Source organism: Vipera berus (genome assembly GCF_964194415.1).
Source record: "Vipera berus genome assembly, chromosome: 2".
NCBI lineage: Eukaryota > Metazoa > Chordata > Lepidosauria > Squamata > Viperidae > Vipera > Vipera berus.
In genome coordinates this window covers 271,275,825-271,293,441 of record NC_138203.1, presented here as the reverse complement: position 1 = coordinate 271,293,441, position 17,617 = coordinate 271,275,825, and the positions used below count along the sequence as shown (strand labels likewise).

General features: G+C 42.7%; 1 protein-coding gene across 1 annotated transcript; it reads right to left on the bottom strand.

Annotated features, from left to right (window-relative positions):
- Window positions 1-5,873: 5,873 nt before the first annotated feature.
- LOC308663284 (zinc finger protein RFP-like) lies at window positions 5,874-15,999 on the bottom strand. Its single transcript, XM_081319582.1, has 7 exons — window positions 15,550-15,999; window positions 13,588-13,683; window positions 12,477-12,707; window positions 11,232-11,254; window positions 8,703-8,821; window positions 7,843-7,875; window positions 5,874-6,419 (listed from the first exon to the last, which is right to left on the bottom strand). Exons 1-6 carry the CDS (start codon window positions 15,967-15,969, stop codon window positions 7,844-7,846), a joined length of 921 nt encoding a protein of 306 aa, XP_081175708.1. The 5' UTR covers window positions 15,970-15,999; the 3' UTR covers window positions 5,874-6,419; window position 7,843.
- Between the last annotated feature and the right edge of the window lie 1,618 nt (window positions 16,000-17,617).

Here is a 17,617-nt window from a genome sequence, read left to right as displayed (position 1 = left end):
TGGAAGACACCTTGGAGGTCATCTAGTCCAACCCCCACCACTCAGTCAGGGAACCCTATACCATTTCAGACAAATGGTTGTCCAGTGTCTTCTTAAAAACTTCAAACCAAAAAAAAATTGCTGGATGGAAATCTTCAAGTTAGACCAATGAGGTCCAATAAGGCAAGAGATGGACAGAAAGAATAATTAGTAGTCTCAGACCAACCTAGGACAGGGGGACCCATGGGCAGGGGAGGGGGCATCTGGTGGGTGGAGAACATCTTATAGGCTCTTTATTCGAGGGCTTTTGGGGGAGTCTTCCTTAGTCACAACGGGATCCCAGAGGGGACATGGACACTCCCAAGCCCCTTTATGTTGCCTTTTCAGTGACAGCACCTCATATATGGAATGTCCTTCCCAAAGAACCTCAATTGGCACCCACAGTGGCCTCATTTTGGCCCCAGGTGAAGACCTTTCTGTGAGGAAGGAAGGAAGGAAGGAAGGAAGGAAGGAAGGAAGGAAGGAAGGAAGGAAGGAAGGAAGGAAGGAAGGAAGGAAGGAAGGAAGGAAGGCTAATATGACTGAGGCTACTGTAGTACTATTAAACAGATTTAGGGCCTGGAAACTTTAGAATCCTAATTTACAGAACATTCACATCTAAATCTCTTTTTAATATTTTTGTTTTAGTAAAACTTTCAATCTAGGAGGGTGTAACTTTTTATCATCTAGTACAGGAGTCTTCAAACCTGGCCCTTTTATGACTTGTGGACTTCAACTCCCAGAATTCCTCAGCCAGGCACACTGGCTGAGGGTTTCTGGGAGTTGAAGTCCACAAGTCATAAAAGGGCCAAGTTTGAAGACCCCTGATCTAGTATGTTAAAGGGAAGTACTGTATAACAATATCCCATTATCAAATTTTTAAAGTCATTTTGGCACCAGGTGAACTGTGAGAGAAGGAAGGAAGGAAGGAAGGAAGGAAGGAAGGAAGGAAGGAAGGAAGGAAGGCACCACTAATATGACTGAGGCTACTGTAGTACTACTAAACAGATTTAGGGCCTGGAAACTAGGTGTGATTTACAGAACATTCACATCTAAATTTCTCTTTAATATCCCATATTTCTGTTGCAAGAAAAAGTCCAACCTTCAAAGGTTTAACATTTTATTGTCTAGCTTGTTAAAGGGAAGTACTGTATAACAATATCCTATTATCTAATTTTTGAAAGTCCCTATTCTAGTTAATAAAATAACTGAAAACATTTCTCTGTATCTTGCCCTAGTATCCTTTATTACACTAAATGACTCTGAGCTAATAATTCTGTTCCTCACTGAGTGATCGGGCTGGGCTGAATATAGGATTATTTTTTATTAGCCGACCAATTCATCACAATCTACATAAAAGGAATTAAATTTTGTTCAAAACCACTATGTTTGAATTTACCATGGTGGTTTATTTTTATTTCCTCTTCTTTGTCCCCGTTGAATCAGAAGATGCTAATAGATACAGGAGCAAGCAGATTTGTCCTTAACAGACCTATAGCTCCTCAGACTGCTGATGAGATACCTATTGTTGGAGCTTCAGGAAAAACTAAATTACAAGCAACCATAACATGCAAAGGGAGAAACATAAAGATGAAGATACCCCAATAGGAAATATGGAGAGCAACTGCCTTAGTAATAAAAGAAGAAATTTCCCCAATCCCACCAGAAATAGAAAATGCTGTGAAAACTTGGGTTTGGGCAGGACAGCCAGGCAAGGCAGTATTCGTTAAACCAGTCACTGTGGCTTTAGCCCCAGGGGGACAAGTGGCTAATGGAATACAATACAATATTAAAGGGTGCTTTCTTCTGTGTTCCATTGGCACAAAAAGAGCCAACCAATCCTTGCCTTTGAATGGCAAGACCCCTCATTAGGCATCCCTATTCAATATACATAGGGACGCGGTGGCTCAGTGGGTTAGGACGCTGAGTTGTCGATTAGATGGTCGGCAGTTTGGCGGGTCGAATCCCGAGTGCCGTGTAACAGAGTGAGTGCCTGTTACTCGTCCCAGCTTCTGCCAACCTAGCAGTTCGAAAGCATGTAAAAATGCAAGTAGAAAAATAGGGACCACTATGGTGGGAAGGTAACAGCGTTCCGTGCGCCTTTGGCGTCTAGTCATGCCGGCCACATGACCACAGAGACGTCCTCAGACAAGCGCTGGCTCTTCGGCTTTGAAACGGAAATGAGCACCGGCCCCTAGAGTTGGAAACGACTAGCACGCATGTGCGGGGGAACCTTTACCTTTACCTTATTCAATATACATGGACGAGATTACCACAGAGATTTTAAAATAGTCCCACTAATTTTGGCCAATGTTTGGCCAAGGACCTGTATAAACCATCATGGGTGAAGGAATATTCACTTGTACAGTATGTGGATGATTTGCTTTTAGGTACCAATACAAGGGGAAAATGTACAGAAAGAACTATACTGCTCTTGAATTGGCTGGCAACTTGTGGCTGGAAGGTATCTTAAAGCAAAAGTCCAAATTACACAGCAGAAGGTTAAATACTTTAGGCTATGCTATGGCATCTCTGCAGGACAGCAGAGAGTGTTAGCTCCAAGGAGGGAAGCAGACTGTCAATTAAAGGCCCCTGTTAACAGACAAGGGACGTGGTGGCTCAGTGGGTTAGGACGCTGAGCTTGTCGACCAGATGGTCGGCAGTTTGGCGGGTTGAATCCCCAGTGCCGCGTAACAGTGAGCACTTGTTACTCATCCCAGCTTCTGCCAACCTAGCAGTTCGAGAGCACGTATAAATGCAAGTAGAAAAATAGGGACCACTACGGTGGGAAGGTAACAGTGTTCCGTGCGCCTTTGGCATCTAATCATGCCGGCCACATAACCACAGAGACGTCCTCAGACAAGCGCTGGCTCTTCGGCTTTGAAACGGAGATGAGCACCGTTGGAAATGACTAGCACGCATGTGCAGGGGAACCTTTACCTTACCTGTTAACAGAAAACAACTAAGAGGATTCTTGGAGATGGCTGTTTTTTGTAGAATTTGGATTCCTAATTTTGGATTAATTGTCAAGTCCCTTTATGAAGCTGTTAAGCAGGGGGGAGGGAGGAAAATGTTTGAATGAACCAGAGAAGGCCAACAAGCAGTCACACAAAAAGTAAGCTTACAAACACCAGCACTGGGGCTTCCAGACCCCACTAGACCTTTTACTCTCTCTGTACACAAATGAAAAGGCATTGCAGTGTGAGTTCTCACCCAGAAACTAGGCTCATGGCAAAGACCTGTGGCATATTTCAATGAGCAGATAGAGGGGGTGGCATTGGGATGGCCTGGCTCATTGCGAGCAGTGGCAGCAAATAGCGCTGCTAGTTGAAGAAGCTCAAAAATTCACACTGGGACAACATCTCATACTCAAAGTTGCACACGGGGTTCAAGAGATTATGGAAGTAAATGGAGCATTTTATATGACTGGGGGCCACCAAGCAAAATACTTTCTTGCTTGCCTCTGTATTGTATTGTATATTAGAGTTATACAATACACTCAAGCCAACTACACTCTTGCCCGGTAGATACTGAATTACATCATGATTGTGTACAGGTGGCGTATAGACTGAACAGATTCTGTACAGTCTATGCCAGTAGACCCGATCTTAGTGATCAGCCTATCCCAAATGCTGACGGTCAATGGTTTACAGATGGTAGTAGCTTAATGGCAGAAGGCTAGAGATAGGCAGGATATGCAGTGGTCACACCATGGGAAGTTATAGAAGCCAAACCATTATCAGTAAACACTTCTGCCCGGCTGGCTGAGATGATTGCTTTAACTCAGGGGCCCTCAATCCCCGGTCTGTGGACCAGTACCGGGCCACGACATGCCAGCAACTGGTCCGCACAAACAAACAAAGCCCCATCTGTGGGATGCAGGTGACACACAAAATCACACGCCCTCCAGTCCACAGAAAAACCTCTTTCCACGGAACCGGTCCATGGTGCCCAAAAGGTTGGGGACCTCTGCTTTAACTAGAGCCTCACAGCTGACTGTGGGAGAAACAGTAAATCTTTACACAGATAGCAAATATGCCTTTGGAGTCTTGCACGCCCATGGAGCCTTATGGAAGGAAAGGGGATTATTGAATGCAAAAGGGTGAACGATTAAGTATGGCTCACAAATTTTAGAATTATTGGAGGCAGTTTGGCAGCCAAAACAAGTAGCAGTCATACATGACAAGGGGCATTCTAAGGAAGGCACCGTTTATGCAAATGGGAATCGGACTGCAGATAGGACTGTTAAAGGAGCTGCCCCACGATGCTCAGAATTCACAGCCTTCCTAATTCCAATTTCTCCATCTATACCCACTTCCCCATCCTCATATATACCTAAGGACAGGACACGGGCCATGTCAGTTGGAGGAAGAGAGGGGAATGATGGACGATGGAGGCAAACATATTCTACCAAATGCACCCCTAAGGATTCTTTTTATCCCAAATACATGCTAACACGCTTTTTTGGGGGGGGATTCCTGGTAGACTTTGTGACATGCTATGCAGTCGGCAAAGGTCTCTATTCTGTTGCCTCCCGAACTGTAGCAGCTTGCCTGATCTGTGCCAGAAATAATCCAAAAGTGGCCAGACACCCACCCCTAGGAGTCCAACTTAAAGGCAACTAACTACCCAGAGGTCGTCTGGGAAAGAGATTCCATTGACTTACCTAGGAAGCATGTAGAATGTAGAAATTATAATCCTTTCTCTAAGAGGAAGATCTGGCAGAGGAAGATCTGCCTGGACTGCCCACTTCCCAGCCAGCCAGTCAGAAAATGGATGAGGAAAAGCTCTAAAACTGGGCAAAACTCAGCATGAGGAGGCAGCCTAGGTGACTCCAAGGAAGGGAGAAACAGAAGGTTACAGTTGCAGAATATGGAATATGTAGAATGTGGGATGGGATCATTTACTGAGGGAAATCTTCAAGTCATAGACCAATACAGTCCCTATTTATTTATTTAGTGTATGGCAGAGGTCCCCAACCTTTTGGGCACCAGGGACCAGTTCCGTGGAGAGAAGTTTTTCCGCAGACTGGAGGGGGTGTGGTTTTGTGTGCTGCCTGCATCTCGTGGATGGAGCTTGGCTTGTTTGTGCAGACCAGTTGCTGGCATGACGTGGCCCGGTACCAGTCCACAGAACGGGGTTTGGGGACCCTTGGTGTATGGCATATCATGCATGAACTAGCAATAAATATTAACATTTCGCCTACACATATGAATATTAAAAAGATCTACAGTATATTCAGATACCAATGTCTAGGCCAGGGGTAGGCAACCTTGGCTCTTTTATTACTCATAGACTTCAACTCCCAGAATTCCTGAGCCAAAATAGCTAGCTCAGGAATTCTGGGAGTTGAGGTCCACGAGTCATAAAAGAGCCAAGGTTACCTACCTTGGTCTAGGCCAGGGGTAGGCAACCTCAGGTCTTTTATGACTCGTGGACTTCAACTCTCAGAATTCCTGAGCCAGCTGGCTCAGGAATTCTGGGAGTTGAAGTCCACGAGTCATAAAAGAGCCGAGGTTGCCTACCCCTGGTCTAGGCCGTCTAATCACTGCAGCATTGCTTATATGGAGAAAAAAAATCAGATACCGGACTTGTATATGTGCTCAGTTTACAGTTGGGCAGGATTGGATCTACAGGTTGACACAGGAGCCCACAATCACACTGAAGGAAGATACTATGTCCCTTTTATACAGTGAGTCCCAGCAGATGCCATGTGAGTGCAAATCCTGTTCAGGATTGTCCATTGCTGGTGTGGTAGTTCAAAGCCTGGCACCTTTTTATGAGGCAATTCATATTGCCATTCTCCAAATAAATTACTTCAGTGAGGGAAATTAACATTGAGTCCTATCCCGATGTAACAGCAATATATGTGACTTAAGGCTACCTCCTCCTTTCAATTGCCCTCAGGCAATTATAAGGTGGGTTTTTGTATCCACTTAGAAAGAAGGGCAGGAGAGCATCTCCAAAGAAGGAGGGCTCGGAGTATATATGGAGCAGGGCAATGGTCACCCACCTCCCTTCACAGTTCAGAGAAACTCAGATCTTCTTGGGTTCCTCCTTCAGGACCAGAGGTGAATACTCAGGGGGTTCTGAGATATAGTAATCCCCTCCCCAGTTCCCAAAGCACCAGATACCAGCCTCTCAGCCATATTCAACCTTCTTCTTCCTCCTCACCGAACTTTTAGCCACATCAATACTCCAGCCTTCCTCTCTTCTCATGATGACATCCCAGACCGATCTCCCACTTGCAAAACCCTCCTGTCCCAAGATGTAGAAATGGGAATCAAATCGCTCGGGGCTCCTGGGAAAATCCAGGCCCTCTCCTCCCACTTTCAGATTTCTTCAGTCTTCGGATAGGATTAGCCAAGCGTTCGCAGTATCAGGATGCAGAGTTATGTTTTCTTTGGGGTGAAGAAAGGGAAAAAAGAAAGTAAAAGGCAGATGAGAGGATGCTTGAAATTGACAGTCTAGGGCAATATAGCCCAGCCTGGCCTCTCTTTTGGTGTTTTGGGGCTACAACTGCCAGAATTCAAGCAAACATGGCCAGTTCTGAGAGTTGTAGTTTAAATACGTCTGGATGCTATCACGTCAGGAAAGAAGTTTGAAGGGACCTTGGAGGTCTTCTAGTCCAACCCCCCTGCTTAAGTAGGAAAACCTATACCATTTCAGACAAATGGTTGTCCAATCTCTTCTTAAAAACCTCCAGTGTTAGAGCAAACATGGCCAAACAAATCCAGTCAGGGTTTTGCTGGCTTTAAAAAGGCTTTGTCGGACCTGCCACAACTTACACCTCTAAACAGAAACAATCCTTGGTTCCATTTGTTGAGAAAGGTATAGTTTTATTAGAGATCAAGTGTATAGCAGTACTGCAAAGCCAGAACTGAGAATTGCGCACCAAAATCCCCTAAGTTCAATTTCCCTTAACAGTGTCTCATTGCCCAGTCCTATAGTTCAGGCAAGATGTTTTCATAATGGTCCGAGTGTACTTTGGTATGCGGCCCCCTTCTTCCAGCCAAGTGACCCCCCCCCACTTCCAGCCAAGTGATCTTGAGGCAGTCTCAAGGAGATACATCCCTTACTTTCATCTCCCCAAGCATTCCCCCCTTCAATTCCCCCTCCCCACAATTCATGGCAGTCTGTCACTGCATAGCAGCAAAGCATAAGCAAACATAAAATCTTATGGGAGCTGACAGGCTTAGTTAGAATGGTTTGTTAACACAGATCAACTTTCCATCTACATCCTGGGTAAAAATCTGTGAAATAGACAAGGCAGTTGTATAACAACAACCCTAATAAATACCACTTATTTAATGACAACATCCAGCACTAAGAGATCCAAGAATGTGAACAGAGAGAATTTTTCTTATTCCTGGATTCAGAAGGGGAAGAAATTAACTAACATATTATATTGTATTGTATTGTATTGTATTGTATTGTATTGTATTGTACATTATATATAGAGTAGAGTAGAGTAGAGTAGAGTAGAATAGAATAGAATAGAATAGAATAGAATAGAATAGAATAGAATAGAATAGAATAGAATAGAATAGAATAGAATAGAATAGAATAGAATAGAATAGAATAGAATAATTCTTTATTGGCCAAATGTGATCAGACACACAAGGAACCTGTTTGTGCTGCATAAGTTCGTAGTGTACATATAAACAGAAAGTAATACGTAATAAATCATAAAATCATTAACATGTACTGGATCATCATAGTCCTGTATTTTTCTTTTTTGTTACTCTATTATGTTTTTCCTAAAGTTACTGGCATCAGAGCTTAAAATAGCAAGCAATTGCAATTCTTATAACTCATATTTACCTTACTCTATTTGCAGTCCACTTTCCAGAGTATCTGGGGAAGAAAAGGGAGGGATTCAGCATCTCCTCACTGGAAATGGAGCATCAGAAGGGCCTCCCTACAGATACCCTGGTTTCCCTTCCTTGGACTCAAATCAGGAAATAAGGAATAAGGAAAGCCACAAGCCAGAATGTCATAGCTCTTTATGTATATTCCACCAGATATAAATATATTCTACTATATATTCCATATACAGGTAGTCCTCAACTTACAACCAGTATTGAGCCCAGAATTTATGTTGCTATATGAGGAATTTGTTAAGTTAGTTTCCCCCCCCCCCATTTTACGACTTTTCTTGCCACATTTGTTAAGTGAATCATTGCAGTTATTAAATTAGGAACCCGGTTGTGTTTGTCAGAACGTCACAAAAGATGGTCACAGGACCCCGGGACACTGCAACCATCATAAATATGAGTCAGTTGCCAGGCCTCTGAATTGTGATCGCATGACTTTGGGGTTGCTGCAAGGGTCATAAAGTGTGAAAAATGGCCGTAAGTCACTTTTTCAGTGCCATTGTTAACTTTGAACGGTCGCTAAATGAAGTGTAAGTCGAGGATTACCTGTAATTGGTCAAATATCACTAGCTAATGGTTCCCATTTTTAGCAGGCCCATCTTTAATGAGAGAAAGCAGAAAGCTCCTGTTCCCCCTCCTGGTGTCAAGACCCAAGGCCTTTCCCCAGAGAAATGAAGGGGCCTCTTCCACTGATCCTGAAATGATCCCTCCTTGATCCTTGTGACACTGACCCAGAATCTCTCTTGGATGCTCTGGGATCAAAATGTCACCCAGCGTAAAACCCCGGAGGCTGTTTTTTTTTTTTACCTCTCAGTTTTTTCATGGCCCTTTTCAGAAGTGCAGTCATTTCACTGTAATCCCAGATTGTCCACTGCCGGTCTACAAGTAAATCCACCGGATTCTCATACATTTTTTTAGCCTGGTACCTGGCAAGACAAAAGAACATTGTTTATCATCCTTCCATGGAAGAAGCTTTCTAAAACATCAGATGGTGCTTGAGGATTGGCTAGCTACAAGGATCCAGTCTGAGTCAGTCACTGAGACAAAGGTTTATTCTTCCAAACTTTCGGATCCGTGCTGCAGCCCATTCTCAGAGAACTGCTCTCTCTCTCCAGAATGTGTGCACTGGGCTGTTCTGCCCGTTGTATTTATGTGGTGCTTGACCTGGAACTGCACTCATCCACCCTCATCCAGCCAAGTGAGAGATCTAATAGAGACCACCAAGTATCCGCTCTGAGATCCCTACTTTTTAAAATTCTTTGCAAATCCCTTGGACAAAAAAAATGGATTGTATCTTACCAAATCTGAAAATCGCTAGAGAGGATGAGGTAGCTAATCAATTTAGAAGATGGATATAACATTCAAACTGATCTTGATGGATTAAAAGCAATGCAGTGAAATTTAACGGAGACAAATGCAGTTACAAATAATCCTCATTTTATGACTATTTGTTAGCAGCCAGTTACAACGGCTCTCAAAAAAGTGACTTGCAACCATTTTCACACGACATCTGTCACGGTGCCCCTGTAATCACAATTCAGGTGCTTCGCAACGGGCATGTACGGTATTTACAAAAGATGCAGCATCCCAGGGTTACATGACTACCATTTCCGATTCTGCCCAGCTGGCTTCTGACAAGCAAAGTCCGCGGGAGAATCCGGATTCTCTTAACAACCGTGTAACTGGCTTAAACAACCACATGATTTACCTAACAAATGTGGCAAAAACGAGTGTATAGTTGGGCGCTGCCCCATGATCACTCATTTAACGACCTCATTGTTGTCATAAGTCGAGGATTACCTAGTTGCAAGAGAAGCCAAATGCAAGCTGAGGATGAATAGGAGTTACAGTGTGATCTACCAGAAAAATGTACATGAACAGAGGCAAATTTTCCAAATCAGGATTTGTGCTACTTCCACTTTTTTTCTGTGCTGAAGGGTTGAGTTTTGTGTACCACATATTAAAAAGTATTGTAGAAGGGGCTGGAAAGAGAAGAGCAAAAAGATGCCTAAAAACAGGTCCTTGAAGAGATACTGAAAGTAAATGTTTAGTCTTGAGCAGAGAAAATTCACAGAGGACATTAATTGTGTAATCGGCAACTAGGATTCAAAAGACTTCCTTACGGAAAATATTTTTTCACTGAAAATGAGACAGATAGAACAATGTTGAATGATTTCGTTAATGAAAATGACTGATAAATCCTGGGGACAAATAATTCAGTATCAAAAAGGTTTTTTAAATATTACTATAAAGGTAAAAGGTAAAGGTTCCCCCGCACGTGCGTGCTAGTCGTTTCCGACTCTAGGGGCCGGTGCTCATCTCCGTTTCAAAGCCGAAGAGCCAGCACTTGTCCGAGGACGTCTCCGTGGTCATGTGGCCGGCATGACTGGACGCCAAAGGCGCACGGAACGCTGTTACCTTCCCACCGTAGTGGTCCCTATTTTTCTACTTGCACTTTTACATGCTTTCGAACTGCTAGGTTGGCAGAAGCTGGGATGAGTAACAGACGCTCACTCTGTTACACGGCACTCGGGATTCGACCCGCCAAACTGCCGACCATCTGATCGACAAGCTCAGCATCCTAACCCACTGAGCCACCGCGTCCCTTAAATATTACTATAGTAAACTATAATTGGATCATTAAATAGACAATGTGATAGAAAATGAAGAAGCTAAAGTGCTTTGGGACCTTAGAATTCAAAGGCAACCATTTGCTGCTGCATAACACCCCAGACTTAACAATTATTGATAAGAAAGACAAAAAAAAGTCTGGATAGTGGACATGGCATTACCTGGAGACAGTGGAATAAAAGAGAAAGAACTGGAGAAAATAACAAAACACAAAGACTTGTAAACAGAAGTAGAATGACTGCGGCAAAAGAAAACAAAGGTAGTACCAATAGGAATAAATGCCTTGGGTGTAATCCCAAAACATCTGGAGCACCACTGGAACACCATCGGCATTGGCAAAACCACTATCAGACAATTGCAAAAGGCAGCTTTACTTGGAATAGCTTACATCCTACAATGATACCTTTAATACTGTCAAACAACTGTCTATACTTCAAAAGTACTCAACAGCTGGATAAAAATACCAAATTCAGTCTAAACATCTGGTTAACAGTGCAACGAACCATAATTCACCTTATCAAATATTGCTAATTATATTGTACAGTATTGGGGTTGTCTGAAGAAATATTTACGAAGCTCTGAAATACAGTACATTATCTTTAAATTAAAAGACTGTTAAATACAAACAGAAGTTTCCAAAATAGGAAAACTGCTGGAGGAACCGCAGATTTCTGAGACTGTAAAGAAGGGGGTGGATTCACTTACTTCTTCAAAATGCGTCTAATGTCCTAAAAAAAAAAAGAGACAAAACACTGAAAGGAACCATTTCCTATGCAGTTAAATTCACAAAAGAAATGTGTGAAGCCTCTGGACAACCAGACACTAACACACACATAAAAACTACTTCCATTTAAAAAAAAAAATCCCATTGCTCTTTTTTCCCTAGCCATCCACCTCTTTTAGAGAGGTATTATTTTTATTTCCTTGTCTTACAAAAATTATACCCCGGTTGAATCCAACACAATTATACAGATTATGATATATGTGAAAAATAAAATAGTGCATTAAAAGAGTACAAAAATGTCTTGCATTTACTATTCCAGAATCAAAGCACTTTGGAAAATCTAAGTGGTTATGAGTCTGCAGAAGGCCATCAGTGTTGGGGTTCTCCTTGCCCTGAGATTAAGGGGAGGAGACCCTAAAAGAACACCCACCACCACGTCCCCTCACAAGCAGGCATTCCTAAAATTGTGAAGAATATAGACAAGCGAAGAATATAGACAAGGAGTCTTGGTGGAGCAGTGGGCTAATGCCTCCTTAAGGAACACCAGCTGCCTGCAATTAGTGCAGGTTCGCATCCCACCAGGCTCAAGGTTGACTCAGCCTTCCATCCTTCCGAGGTAGGTAAAATGAGGACCCAGATTGTTGGGGGCAATTAAGCTGACTTTGTAATAATGCCGCTTGGGGGTGTGTGAAAGCCCTAATAAGCAGGCATATACATAGAATGAAGGCTACTGCTAAGCACATTGTTTTGTGCTGAAATTGTAAGCCGCCCTGAGTCTTCGGAGAAGGGCGGGATATAAATGGGATTAAAATAAAATAAAATAAATAAAAAAATAAAAGTGACCTGAACTTTGAATTCTTGCTTTTCGTGCGGCTTGCTTTTTCTGAATTATACTATATATCCCTAATATTAGCAACTATACAAGGTCCTCGACTTTCAACTGTTCATTTAGTGACCATTTGAAATTACAGCACCACTAAAAAAATGACTTATGATCATTTTTCACACTTAAGATTGTTGCAGCATGGTCACATGATCAAAAATCAGCTGCTTAGCAACTGATTCATATTTATGACGGTTGCTCCATCACTGGAGGCTTCCAATAATAGTTTGGACAATCATTTCTTCAGGATGGTATAAAGACTCCTTGCCTTGGGCAAAGCATTGGACTAGAAGACCTCCAAGGTCCCTTCCAGCCCTGTGAATCTATGATCTCCCTGCCTGACCTGTAAGAGTTTGCTGGCTGGCTGCTGATGCTTCTCTTCTATCTCCTGGATGAGATCGTCAAGACAGCACAGTTCCTCCATGTGCTTGGCCAAACCTTCCTCCTTTATAGCCATAATCTCCTTCTCCGTCTCTTCCATTCTAGCCAACAGAAGCTTCTCCTGTCCTTCTAACCAGAGTTGTAGTTCTCTGAATTCAGCCACTACATTTTGTTTCTCTTTTTCGATGAGGTCCTAGAACAAGAAGACAGAAACAGCAAAAGGCATATTTATATTTTATTTTAATTATATTTATTTTAATTTTAATAGATTCCCTGAAGAATCCAGAAGTGAAGTGGTAGAATTTCCTAGGGAGAAAAAAAAACTTTTTATATTAACAAGGGCAGGGGGAAAGATTTCTAAAAAAAAAAGGCTCCAGTTGAAATGCTCTCTCATGAAAATTTTCTTTGGGAGATCTGGGATTCCAAAAAAGTAAGTCAGAAAAATGTTTGAGTTCACATTTTTTTCAGTAAGATGAAATATGGTTGGCATTAATTATGCAAACCAAACCCATTTTGTAAAACACGGCTCATTATTTATTTATTTATTTTAATTCCATTTATATCCCGCCCTTCTCCGAAGACTCAGGGCGGCTTACAAGCTTAGCAGTAGCCTTCATTCTATGTATATGACTGCTTATTAGGGCTTTCACACACCCCCAAGCAGCATTATTACAAAGTCAGCTTAATTGCCCCCAACAATCTGGGTCCTCGTTTTACCTACCTCGGAAGGATGGAAGGCTGAGTCAACCTTGAGCCTGGTGGGATGCGAACCTGCACTAATTGCAGGCAGCTGGTGTTACTTAAGGAGGCATTAGCCCACTGCTCCACCAAGGCTCATAGGTGCCTTAACATAAGTGTGACTCATTCATCCAATGGTGACAACCGAAAGATACAATCCCCAGGTTACGAACAAGTTCTGTGCCCTAACACAGTCTTTAACTTGAATTTTATTTAAGTCAGAACTTGTACTTACTGTCTATTATTAAATAATAGGCTGCCTATTATTAAAGATGGCAGACTGTGTTCTTTTTCCTATTAGTTCAGAAGCTCCTCACCGTTGGATCAATACTTACAAGCATCTCCTGCACTCTTTGCTCTGTGTCCGTTTTGTATGTAGCTATTTTTTCTTTCTCCTTCTTCTGAGCCTTCAGGCAATCCCCAACCTTGATCTGAGGAGAAAATACAAGTTTTGAGTTTCTTTTCCGTAAAGAGTTACATCTGAGGGTACACCAAGTTACAAGATATATACATGCCAGTTACCAAGCATCCAAATTTTTATGTGACAAATGGTGGGACACTACTGCCTAGCAACAAGAGAAGGACTGAGGTGTCATGATAGTAGTATTTCAGTATTTGAGGGGCCACCAGAAAGAAGAGGTGGTCAACTTATTTTCCAATAAGCAGGACAAGAAACTCTGGATGGAAACTGACCAAAGAGAGAAGCAACCTGGAATTAAGGAGAAACTTCCTAACAGTGAGAACAATTAACCAGTGGAACAGCTTTGCCTCCAGAAGTTGTGGGTGCTTCATCACTGGAGGTTTTAAATGTCTGAAATGGTATAGGGCAGGGGTGTCAAACTGCCGGCCCGCGGGCCTGATGCAAAATAGCAAAAACGTGCCCACCCCATTGCCGGCAATGGCAAAAGGGTCGCAATACGTCTCGACACATCAGGTGCTGTTGTGAGTTGGACAGCCCTGGTATAAGGCCTCCTGCTTGAGCCTTCCCTTCCAGCTGTTCTGATTGATTGGATGACTGAATAAGAAAGTTACAAGAAAGTTTAGAAGCTAAGGAACGTAGACATAAAGTATGGTAACCTCTAGATTGTAATAATAAAATACACAGTCCTTTTGATAAGAAAGCTCATTAGCATAAATATAAATATGCAATGTATTAAGAATGAAGGTAAAGTAGAATACAATCCAAAGTTGTTGTTGCTGTTCTTAGTTGTGAAGTCGGGTCCGAATTTTCACGACCCCATGGACAACTTTCTTCCAGGCATTCTTGTCCTGTACCATCTTCTGGAGTCCATTTAAGCTCATGCCTATTGCTTCAGTGACTCCATCCAGCCACCTCATTCTCTGTCGTCCCCTTCTCTTGTCCTCAACTTTTCCCAGCATTAGGCTCTTCTCCAGTGAGTCCTTCCTTCTCATTAGGTGGCCAAAGTATTTGAGTTTCATCTTCAGGATCTGGCCTTCGAAAGAGCAGTCAGGGTTGATCTCCTCTAGGACTGACCGGTTTGATCACCTTGCAGTCCAAGGGACTCGCAGGAGTCAATGAGCCAATGTGTGATTTTTAGGGCCTTATCATAATTGTATAAAATTTGTATGTGTATGGTTGGGGTCTTGGCTCCTTTAGCTGCTGAGACCCTTCATACTTCAAGAAAAGTTCCTTGAACAGCCTCTCCTTTTTTTATTGAAAAGTTTTACAATACATTTTTTTTAAAAAGACAAAACCCCTCCCAACCCCCTCCCCTCTCCCCAACCCTCCCCAACATCTCCCTCCCTTCCCCCTCCCCTCTCCCCGACTTCCCAGAGCTCAATACAGGGTATAAAAATACAAGCAATCATAGTCTACCTTATGCCAACAACAATAAAATATTAAATCTATCGCACTTTAACTCTTATAAAATAACTACAAGCAATTTAAATATCACATCAATACTTATTCAAATGCTAGATGAAACTTTTTAGTCCCATATTTATTCTGGATATAATCAATCCATCTTCTCCACTCCACAATATATCTCTGTTGCGACTGGTCTTTCAAGTACGCAGAGATCTTTGCCATTTCCGCCAGGTTGGAAACTTTTAAAGTCCATTCTTCTATAGTCGGCAGTTCTTCCTTCTTCCAATATTGCGCTACTAAAAGTCTGGCTGCCGTAATTAAGTTCAACATCAGCTTGAACAGCCTCTCCTGTCTGGTTCTCATTGGCATCTGCCCCAGGCTAACCCCCACTTTGCTAACAGCAGAGGAAGCAAGTAAACTGATATAAGGATTGCCAGAAAGGTCAAGGATCTGAATGGCTGATTCCTACCTGGTACTCCTGGAAAGCCTCCTCCGCAGGGATCACCGAGTGGCCCCTGTGCTCTTTGGATCGGTCGCAGACCACGCAGATGAGGGTCTCGTGGTCCTTACAAAACAGCTTGAAGGGTTCCCGGTGCTTCGGGCAAAAGCTCCCTCCTTCTTCGCCCCAAGGGCTTCTGCATCGCCTGGCCACTTCCACCAGCCGCGCCAGCTGCCTGTTGGGGAGGACGTTGCGGGGCCCGAAGGTCTGTCTGCACTGGGGGCAGGAAGCCTCCGATTCCGACGTCCTCAAACTGCGAGTCAGGCAGCCCCGGCAGAAGTTGTGGCCGCACTCCGGGATGAGCACGGGGTCCTGGAAATAATCCAGGCAGATGGAGCAGGTGGCTTCTTCCAGCAAATCCTGCATGGGCGCTGCCGCCGCCATCGCCATCTCCTCCGCCGGGACAAGGAAAGAGAAAATTAAGTTTCGCGCCTTTCCCTGCGAAACAGGTGACCGCCTTTGGGAAACCGAGAATATTTGTTGTGGCTGTTGCGGTCAGCTTCGCTGGCTTCTTAAAGGAAAAACAGAGTATTTTGAAAAGAACCAATTGAGGAGAAGCAAATATTCACGGGACGGACCTCCGATCAATGATTATTGGCCCAATCAGCTGGTCAAAGGGAGGGAATTTTATTAAAAAAAAACTGGGGAGAAGCCATCATGCATAGGACGGATCCCAAATCAATTGGTCCCAGTGTGGGAAGGGTCTATAAATTTGTATAAAGTGTATTAGAACTGTTTTATAAGAAATCGCATTATTGAGTAATCTAAGCTCTAAGAAAGTTACTAATGGCTGACAGGAGCCTCGGGAGAGGGAAGGGTGAAAAAGCCGACAATTCTTCTTCTTCATCATCATCATCATCATCATCATCATCATAATTTTATTTATATACCGCCCTTCTCCCGAAGGACTCAGGAAAAGAAAACGTTTAAATTCACAAGCAAACATGAGGATTAAATACTTTTAAGTTATAAAAACAAACAAATACATGAACTTTCACTATGTAAACTTAATTATAAAGAAAAAGATTTAATCATCACTTGATTTAATCAGTATTTTTTTTCCCGGGGTTAATAAGAATGTTAAAATGTAAACAAGGAAAACCAATTAAGAAACTAATTTAGAATATTATAAATGTTGCTAGAATGTTTCGTATTTTAGAGTCTACTATCCATGGGCTTTGACTTGGAAATACAAGTAGTCCTCGATTTACAACAGTTCACTTAGTGACCCTTCAAAGTTACAATGGCACTGAAAAAAGTGATTTATGACCACTTTTCACACTTATGACCGTGGCAGCATCCCCATGGTCACGTGATTTACATTTGGATGCCTGACGGCTGATGCTGGTTGCCATGTCCCAGGGTCATGCGATCCCCTTTTGTGACCTTCTGACAAGCAAAGTCAATGGGGAAGCCAGATTCACTTAACAACCGTGTTACTAATTTAGCAACTGCAGTGATTTGCTTAAGAAATGTGGCAAGAAAGGTCGTAAGATGAGGCAAAATTCAATAAATTTCTCACTTAGCAAGATAAATTTTGGGCTCAATTATAATTGTAAGTTGAAGACTGCCTATACAAGTTCCTCCTGTTCAAGTAGCACTGATGTTTGTTTGTTTTTCTTTTCACCCCTGAAATACAGATCAGATTTTCCTTCCCACACCAGCATCCTATTAAAGAGGGGAAAAGTTTTTAAAAAATCTGGGGAGAAGCAAACTTTCTTTGGAGGCCCCCTCTGATCAATTATTGATCCATGTATCCTGCTAAAGGGAAAGATATTGGAAAAAACCTGGAGGGAAAGAAACATCCATGGGACGGATTCCCTGATTAATTATTATTGATCCAACCAGCTTGTTAAAGGGGAAAATGCTTTTTAAAAACTGGGAAGAAGGGATGGAGTAAACCTGGAATGAAACAGACTGGGAGAAACCCTAGATAAAAGCCCAAATCCACTGCTGCAATTGATAGGATGTCTCAGAGAGAAAGGAGAATGTAGACATTATAATCCTTTCTCTAAGATGAAGATCTGGCAGAGGAAGA

Excerpts from the sequence above, each read along its gene's own strand:
- LOC308663284 (XM_081319582.1), bottom strand. The coding sequence starts at position 15,969 with ATGGCGATGGCGGCGGCAGCGCCCATGCAGGATTTGCTGGAAGAAGCC. Across the intron at positions 12,708-13,587 it reads AAAGAGTGCAGGAGATGCTT|GACCTCATCGAAAAAGAGAA; the intron begins GTAAGTATTGAT and ends TTCTTGTTCTAG. Across the intron at positions 8,822-11,231 it reads ATTAGACGCATTTTGAAGAA|GTACCAGGCTAAAAAAATGT; the intron begins GTAAGTGAATCC and ends TTGTCTTGCCAG.